The sequence below is a fragment of the Amaranthus tricolor genome, chromosome 5, assembly GCF_026212465.1.
Source record: "Amaranthus tricolor cultivar Red isolate AtriRed21 chromosome 5, ASM2621246v1, whole genome shotgun sequence".
Lineage (NCBI taxonomy): Eukaryota > Viridiplantae > Streptophyta > Magnoliopsida > Caryophyllales > Amaranthaceae > Amaranthus > Amaranthus tricolor.
This window is the reverse complement of record NC_080051.1, coordinates 10883146-10892618: the sequence shown is the minus strand read 5'-3', so window position 1 is coordinate 10892618 and position 9473 is coordinate 10883146. Positions and strand designations below refer to the sequence as shown.

Genomic DNA, 9473 nt, shown 5'->3' with positions numbered 1-9473 from the left:
ATCATCGTGTCTTTGATAAATTCCTAGTCCATCATGTCATAAGCTTTACGAAGGTCAATCCAGGAGGCAGCTAGCGAGGCAATTCTTCCATTCATAATTTTTTTACGTGTCTTGATATAGGAGGATGTTGTGTAGAATGCTACATCCTGCAACAAAAGCTGCAAACTATTGATAATATCATTAAGCACCAGTATCATCCTATTACACAGCAATTTAGATATACATTTGTAAATAACATGGCAACAGGATATAGGTCTAAAGTCACTAGGATCATTAGGGCAAGCACTCTTTGGGATGAGAGTGATTGCAGTCACATTCCAAGCATTGAGAAGGGCACCGGTATTGAAGAAATTCTGGATTGCCTGTTGGGGGGGGGGGGGGGGGGGGGGGGGGGGGTTACAACTTCTGGTATAACCTTGCTGATGGAATAGTTCCTTTGCTCCATCGAGTCCCATAATTTATCTTTTACACTGTATATCTTCTTAAAAGCCCAACTTGAGGTAACGGGTGGATTAAACAGTTTCCATCTACCTCCTTTCATATACACCTTGTGGACCAACTTTACCCACAACGAGTCTAGCATAGTGCTAATGTGCCAGGCAATTTTTCCAACTGCCGCAACATTTCAGACTTCGAGATTACGAATGCCAAGACCTCCTGACTTCTTAGGAGTACAGACATTAGGCCAACCCACATTACCCAACGAAGTGTTTTTCGCATCTCCATGCCATATATATGCACGACATATAGAGTTTATTTCCTTTAGTACTCTCTTAGGGAGAATAAACATTTGGCACCAAAAACTAGAGATACTCATGAGCACTGCATTCACCAATTGAAGTCTAGCTGCATACATTAAGTACTTTGCATGCCAAATCCTAATTTTCTTAGTCATCTTGTCAACAAGGACATCGCAATCGGCAGTTATGTTGCGCTTTGAGGAGAGAGGCACACCTAGGTACTTAACTGGGAGATTTCCTAGGGGAAATTGGAGTTCTTCTGCCATTAAAATTTTTTATTCATTGCTCAAGCCTGCTAAGAACATCGTGGATTTATTGTAGTTTGAATGAAGTCCTAAAGCCTTAGAGAAGAGGTTAATGCTCTCAATCATAACCTGGATTGAGCTAGAGTCCCCTTTACTCATCAACATAAGTATCTGCGAAAATGAGGTGGTTGAGGCCCAATTTCTTGCATTTGGGGGGAAAGCTGAACCTGCTTGATCTCCTGGATACTTTTTAGGATTCTAGATAGGTATTCCATCCCGATAACAAAAAGAAGGGGGGAAATTGGGTTTCCTTGTCATATGCCTCTTGTTGATCGAAAGAGCTCGGAGGGTTGGCCATTCAACATTAAGGCAAATTGAGTTGTGGAGATGCAGGTATAGACAATTCTGACAAATTTTTCTGGAAAGTTGAGAGCAATCATCGTGTCTTTGATAAATTCCTAGTCCATCATGTCATAAGCTTTACGAAGGTCAATCCAGGAGGCAGCTAGCGAGGCAATTCTTCCATTCATAATTTTTTTACGTGTCTTGATATAGGAGGATGTTGTGTAGAATGCTACATCCTGCAACAAAAGCTGCAAACTATTGATAATATCATTAAGCACCAGTATCATCCTATTACACAGCAATTTAGATATACATTTGTAAATAACATGGCAACAGGATATAGGTCTAAAGTGACTAGGATCATTAGGGCAAGCACTCTTTGGGATGAGAGTGATTGCAGTCACATTCCAAGCATTGAGAAGGGCACCGGTATTGAAGAAGTTCTGGATTGCCTGTTGGGGGGGGGGGGGTTACAACTTCTGGTATAACCTTGCTGATGGAATAGTTCCTTTGCTCCATCGAGTCCCATAATTTATCTTTTACACTGTATATCTTCTTAAAAGCCCAACTTGAGGTAACGGGTGGATTAAACAGTTTCCATCTACCTCCTTTCATATACACCTTGTGGACCAACTTTACCCACAACGAGTCTAGCATAGTGCTAATGTGCCAGGCAATTTTTCCAACTGCCGCAACATTTCAGACTTCGAGATTACGAATGCCAAGACCTCCTGACTTCTTAGGAGTACAGACATTAGGCCAACCCACATTACCCAACGAAGTGTTTTTCGCATCTCCATGCCATATATATGCACGACATATAGAGTTTATTTCCTTTAGTACTCTCTTAGGGAGAATAAACATTTGGCACCAAAAACTAGAGATACTCATGAGCACTGCATTCACCAATTGAAGTCTAGCTGCATACATTAAGTACTTTGCATGCCAAATCCTAATTTTCTTAGTCATCTTGTCAACAAGGACATCGCAATCGGCAGTTATGTTGCGCTTTGAGGAGAGAGGCACACCTAGGTACTTAACTGGGAGATTTCCTAGGGGAAATTGGAGTTCTTCTGCCATTAAAATTTTTTATTCATTGCTCAAGCCTGCTAAGAACATCGTGGATTTATTGTAGTTTGAATGAAGTCCTAAAGCCTTAGAGAAGAGGTTAATGCTCTCAATCAGAACCTGGATTGAGCTAGAGTCCCCTTTACTCATCAACATAAGTATCTGCGAAAATGAGGTGGTTGAGGCCCAATTTCTTGCATTTGGGGGGAAAGCTGAACCTGCTTGATCTCCTGGATACTTTTTAGGATTCTAGATAGGTATTCCATCCCGATAACAAAAAGAAGGGGGGAAATTGGGTTTCCTTGTCATATGCCTCTTGTTGATCGAAAGAGCTCGGAGGGTTGGCCATTCAACATTAAGGCAAATTGAGTTGTGGAGATGCAGGTATAGACAATTCTGACAAATTTTTCTGGAAAGTTGAGAGCAATCATCGTGTCTTTGATAAATTCCTAGTCCATCATGTCATAAGCTTTACGAAGGTCAATCCAGGAGGCAGCTAGCGAGGCAATTCTTCCATTCATAATTTTTTTACGTGTCTTGATATAGGAGGATGTTGTGTAGAATGCTACATCCTGCAACAAAAGCTGCAAACTATTGATAATATCATTAAGCACCAGTATCATCCTATTACACAGCAATTTAGATATACATTTGTAAATAACATGGCAACAGGATATAGGTCTAAAGTCACTAGGATCATTAGGGCAAGCACTCTTTGGGATGAGAGTGATTGCAGTCACATTCCAAGCATTGAGAAGGGCACCGGTATTGAAGAAGTTCTGGATTGCCTGTACTATATCTTCCCCTACTTCCTCCCACGCTGCTTTGAAGAAACCACTATTGTATCCATCAAGACCCAGAGCTTTTTCTTCAAGGATACTCCACATCGCAGCCTTTATCTCATTAGAAGAGAAATACAGGTTGAGGGTATTTCTGTGCTTGTCGTTTAGGATTGGACCTTCTCTAATGATATGCATATTGATTCGCTGTCTGTTTTCCAACTTACCACACATGATGCCTTTGAAGTGCAGGAGGAACGCTTCCTGAATTTTCCTTGCTCTGTGGTTGTGATGCCATCTATGATAAGAGTTGGAATGGTATTTCTATTTCTTCTATTCTTAATGCTTTTGTGGAACAGTTTTGTGTTATCATCTCTATATTTTAGCCAATTAAGTTTGGCTTTTTGACTAATGTAGGAGGCAAAGTCAGCTTTCACTTTCCTTAGGTTCTGCACTGCAATCTGTTCTTGATTTGCATACATGGGATTCAAGGGCGCAGAGTGCATATAATTTTGAGTAACACTGAGATGGTGCTCTACCTGCCTGAGCTGGTCCTCGATATGAGTTTTTGAGAATTTTTCTCTCAACACAGGTTTCAACAGCTGCATTTTCTTAAGGATCTGAAAATTCAGGAATACATGGATCTTTGTACACCATACACTATTAACCATAGCCACGAACTCTGGATCTTTACCCTAGTGATTGTAGAACTTGAAAGGCTTCTTAGCATTGATAGGGTTGAAGAAGCAAATTTCCATAGCTGTGTGATCGAAATCTTCCTCCGAGTGAAAGGTGACCTCAACATTAGGGAAGGCTTCCTCCCACTGGTGATTACCTAGAAACCTATCAGTCTTGCTCATAACCCGAGACTTCCCTGCTTGTTTATTATTCCAATTAAAGAATCGATCATTGCTTTTCAGGTTGTATAAGCCACAAGTCTCCATACATTGTCTCGGTGGGATGATTTCTGTGAGCTTGTGGGTGGTACCAATCCTCTCATTGAGATTTGCAATATAATTAAAGTCACCAAGAATAATCCAAAGTTTGCATATTTGGTGCCCTATATCTTCTAGGTGATTGAGGAGCTCCAGTCTAGTATTTTTACCCATTGCGCCATAAACAAATGTGCATAAAAAGCTGCTGCCATCTATAGGAGAAACCTCTAGATCAATATATTGACTATGGTATCTCATGATATTCACCTTCATATCTGCACTCTTCCATACTACTACAATTCTACTTCCTTTGTGCCAATCCAAGTTATGGGTGAACACAAACCTGGGCATACTTTCTGGTAAAGACGGTCTAGCCCGTTCCTCTTGACCTTTGTTTCAAGAAGACCAAACAAGCTAATGTTATGACAGGAGATGAACCTCGCCACCTCTTCTTGTTTGCTTGCCTTGTTTAGCCCTCTTACGTTCTACGTAAGTATGTTATTTATCAGGAGGGATATCGGGGTGTGTCCCCTTCATTCCCTCCTCTCCTGTGGACTGTGTTATGCTAGTCTCACTGTTTTTTGTTTCTTTCAAATTTGGCCTTGGCTCTTCATTGTCCTCTATGTCCTGCAGCAGCTCAAATTCATTACTAATAATGAGGGTAGTAGTTTCTCACCTAATGGGTATCTGCATATTTTCCTGCCCTTTTTGTAGAATTGTATTGTCTAGGTGCTCACACGGTGCTACATCCGCTTGGTTTTGTTGTTCAACTATCCTTGGATTAATGCATTTTATTGAGCATCGGTTTCCTTCTCTTTCCTTTTTCGTACCCACCTAGGTTTGACTGGCTTAAAACCATCGTCATCCACCGCAAAGTTCTCATGCTTTTTATTTTGCTCGATACCAACCCTGCATTCTGTGTTTGTGTGTCCAAATTGACTACATTTACAGCACCACAGAAGCCATTCATATTGCACTGGTTGTGTCACCAATTCATCATTTTCATTTGTGAAGTATAGCTCCTCCGAGAATCCCTCAATGATATCCATATCCACTAATACACGGGCATACTACATACGCTCTATCTTTAACGTGGCTGTGTCAATCTTGAGCACTCGGCTTAGGTATCCCACAATCTTCCTCAATGTAGTTTCACCCTAATATCTTACATTCAGTTTTGGTAGTTTGACCCAAATAGGCATGGTGGTGATGCTATTCTTTTCATATGACATATTTGCATCCCAAGGCTTAATAATAGTGTTTTTTGTCAAACAATAGCCCAGTCATGCCACAAGCTTTCTCTTGATCCTGTTTAATCTGACCAGAAAAACGCCTTTGTTTATCATTCCAATTTTATCAACATTTAGGTCTTTTCATATATTGAAACCGTCAATAACATGGATGGGGGATTAGCACCTACAACAAAACACACCACAACATTCTCAAGATATCTAACTTCCTTAGTTATATCTTCATTGGTAATTCTACTGCTCTTTCGAGATTTTGTTTTCATACCTGGTGGGGATTGTAGTACAGTGGGTGCTGATGTTACTTGTTGATGCTTTACACTCAAACCTTCATCATCACTGCCGCATACAACTTTTTGTTACACCATGGCAGCCCAATTTCGATTTGAAATCAGAGACACGAGCTGGGCACTTAAGGAGCACTCCTCTGCTACTAGTTGTGATTCTTCGGGCGTTGAAACTGGCGCCACCTTCTCCACTACCGGCGGTATCTGTGGCTGCTCCAACACCTTTCGTGGTCTCCCTCTCTGTCCCATGGGTGGGTAGGAGCTACCCAAAGAGAAAGACCCAAACATGTTAGTTGCTGCTCCTTCAAGGTTGTGGAAGGCTCGCAAATGAGGCTGGAATCCGCCTCACTGGAGGCCTAAGCCGTACGAGTTGCTGCCGGATCTGCAGAATTGCTGTGGCGACATCCTAATCGCCTCTCACATGTAGAGAGAGAGTGTCAAGAGTTATATTATTATTATTATTATTATTATTATTATTATTATTATTATTATTATTATTATTATTGGCAATTAAAGATTTTATTACCAAAAGCACACTTCCCTAAACGCTAAGAGGGGGATTAACAAACCCCACACAAGGGAGAGTCAAACAAACAAGCACACCAAACGAAAACAACACATAGAAACAACCAACAACAATTATACAAGAAGAATCTGTTTCTGTTTATCAGAAAGCCGAGCTGCAACATTGAAGATCATCATCCTCCCAAGTTGTTGCTCATCCATACTCTTTCCCCCAAAGATTTTGACATTTCTTTGGAACCACACATGATAGATGATCTCTGCCCAGGACATAGTAATGACAAGAGTCTTGGTATTACGTTTCTTCTTACTCAAATGATTCATAATACGAACATCTTGAGAAAAGGAAGTCGGCCAATGAAAGTCACTGCAAACGAAGGCTTTAACCTTCCGAATAAACACACAATCTCCAAACAAATGATCTCTAGTCTCAGGGGCAACATTACATAGCCTACACAATGGATCCCAAGACATCCCCCATTTCCACAATCTATCAATAGTAGGAAGCCTATTAAGGATAGCTTGCCACATGCACACCACACTCCTAAGAGTCGCCTTATTATTACACCAAATTGCCCTCCAAGGAACCTTAGGATATTGCCCTAATATTTTCTTGTAAGCAATCTTCATACTAAAATGACCATGAGGAGTACAATCATTCAAGTCTTGTAAATTCACTACCAAATGCCTACTATCAAAGATTTTTGCAAGCATCCAAGCGGTTGTGCTAGGAACAACATAACTAAAAACATCTGAGTGTTTGAGATAGTAATCATTAATCCATCGAATCTAAAGCCTATCCTTCTTATGAGCAAAGGACCAAAGATTCTTCAACATGACAGCCTTATTCCAAAGATTCAGCCGACTCAAATTAAGTCCACCACAAGCCTTTGGCAGAAAAACGTGACTCCAAGCTACATGAGGCTTAGCTTTAGAATCTCGACCACCACTCCAAATAAACTTGTTACACACAGCTTCAACCATCTGGATAATTTTTGCAGGAAGGATAAAGATTTGAGCCCAGTAGGAATGCATACTCTAAATAACACTTCGGACAAGCTGAAGTCTACCGGCCAAAGAAAGGTTCCTAGCAGCCCAGTGATTAATGTACTCGTATTTTTCTCCACCAACACTAAGCAATCCTGAATACCAAGCCTCTTTGCAAATAAAGGGACCCCAAGATATCTAAAAGGACGAACACCCTTAAGAACCTGACTAGCTTGAACAAGCTTAAAATTCATAGCGTTATCAACACCAACAATATAGAGAACACTCTTGCCTTTATTAATAGAAAGACCAGAAACCATAGACAAATCATCTAGAACAAGATTCAAGGCATGCATAGAAGAAAGATCAGCTTTAAGAAAAACAAGAAGATCATTAGTAAATAAACTTTCATGACTTCTGAGCACTTACACTTAGGAAGGAACTTAATAATGTCGCCTTTCTTCCTCTTCAAACATCTACTGAAATACTCCATAGAGAGAGTAAAAAGAAACGGAAACATGGGGTACCCTTGACAAAGCCCCTTTTGAGCTCTGAAAGGAATACCAAGAAATCCATTGGTCAAAATAGAATACGAAACAGTAGAAACACAATTCATTACCCAATTGATAAACTGAGAAGGAAAACTCATCTCCTGCATAACACACTTAAGAAAAGGCCACTCAACAGAATCATATGCCTTCGCCATATCTACTTTAAGTATACAACGAGGACTAGCATTAGCCCAATTATAACCTCGAATAAGGTCAGTAGCAAGCAAAATGTTGTCACAGATTTGCCTACCAGGAATAAGCCTGACTGAGCAGGATCAATAAGATGAGCAAAAAATTTCTAGAGTCTAGCCGTAAGAATCTTAGCAATAAGCACAGAGCAACAAGAGATTGGCCGAAAATATTTTGGCTTTGAGGGATTAGTAATCTTCGGAACAAGAGTAATATTATTATTATTATTATTATTATTATTATTATTATTATTATTATTATTATTATTATTATTATTATTATTATTATTATTGTTGTTGTTGGCCTCTTAAGGTTTTGATGATGACTTCACTTTTAAATAAACAAACATATTTTTAGAGATTGTTTTGTAGGTATATATCCGGTTTAATTTGAATCGTTGATGAAGCCTATGACTTGATTCGTGGAAGTTGTACATGTCTCAAATATCCAAGAAGTTGGGCAATTGCTTTAGAAGTCAGTTTACTGTTCCTAGAGTTGAAGTCCTGACGATAGTTGTAGATGGAGACAGTGCGTTGTTCCCCACGATACAGGTCTGAAGAAGACATTGACTGGAAGTAACGAAAATTACGTTTTCTGTTTTAGTTAATGTAAAAGGTTAAAATTTAGTTAGTTGCTTAATTAAATTTATTTATTAATTGGCAAATGATTTTTAACGCCTAAAAACATGGAGAAGACTAATTTCTTATTTGTCTCCTATAAAATCGGACATCCAAGAGATTTATTCTCTACTTTGAATTAGTCTCCTACATTTTAGGATCTTCCTTTAACCCATATAATTTTAACCGTGCAAGAATACAGCAGTTATTTTCCACCTCTACTTTCAACTAACTTCCCACTTTCTTTGGGAGCAAGTAAGTTTATGGAAGTCGTGGGATAAGTGCACCTCATGGAGAACGTGGGATGAATGCACTGATGGCTGTTCCCTTTATAAAAGAGGGAAGCTACGGTTAAGCTGTGTATGCATTAAGAGTGTCCGTTAAAGAGAGATTAATTTAGAAAAATATTCTAAGTTATTTTAATGCCAATTAATTCATTATATTTTTCTTGAGCAACTACTTAATTTTGATCTTCTTAAGAATTGGCCTTGTAAAGGGTAATTGAGTGTTTTGTTGTAATTAGACTTATGGGAAGTCTAAGGGAATAGAGAATAGAAGCGTGAGAAGAGAAAGAGAAGGAGAGAAAGAGAAGAGAAGAGAAGTAGGCCTAAGTAGAGAAGCTTTGAGTGAAGCATTTAGAGAATTGAGAAGCTTCAAGTGAAGCAAATATTGTTTGGTGTAATTGTAATTGATTGCCTAAACATAGTGAGAATTTTTGAAATCCCGGGGGGTCGTGGTTTTTCCTTCTTATTAGGCCAAGAAGGTTTCCACGTAAAATCTTTGTCTCCTTTTATTATTTTTCTTTTCGTTTTTAAGTTTAAGTTTTGTTCTTTACTTGATACAATTCCGCAAAAATTAGAGGCAAAAATCTTAAACCTACTACACAATAATTCACCCCCCCTTGTTGCATTCGATCATCTATTAGCATTCCTACAATTGGTATCAGAGCTTTGTTCCTTAT

The 9473-nt window shown here is 39.3% G+C and overlaps 1 protein-coding gene across 1 annotated transcript; it reads right to left on the bottom strand.

The window, feature by feature from the left end:
- Positions 1–6285: 6285 nt before the first annotated feature.
- On the bottom strand, positions 6286–8688 carry LOC130813412 (uncharacterized). The gene is made up of 5 exons (XM_057679249.1): positions 8685–8688; positions 7585–7971; positions 7239–7525; positions 7004–7152; positions 6286–6910 (listed from the first exon to the last, which is right to left on the bottom strand). Exons 1-5 carry the CDS (start codon positions 8686–8688, stop codon positions 6286–6288), a joined length of 1452 nt encoding a protein of 483 aa, XP_057535232.1.
- Between the last annotated feature and the right edge of the window lie 785 nt (positions 8689–9473).

What these genes read in the sequence shown, in the direction of transcription:
- LOC130813412 (XM_057679249.1), bottom strand. An exon ending in TATTAAGTTCCTTCCTAAGT is followed by an intron (nt 7,526 to 7,584) that starts GTAAGTGCTCAG and finishes TTTTTCTTAAAG; the next exon opens with CTGATCTTTCTTCTATGCAT. An exon ending in TAGGAACCTTTCTTTGGCCG is followed by an intron (nt 7,153 to 7,238) that starts GTAGACTTCAGC and finishes AAAATTATCCAG; the next exon opens with ATGGTTGAAGCTGTGTGTAA.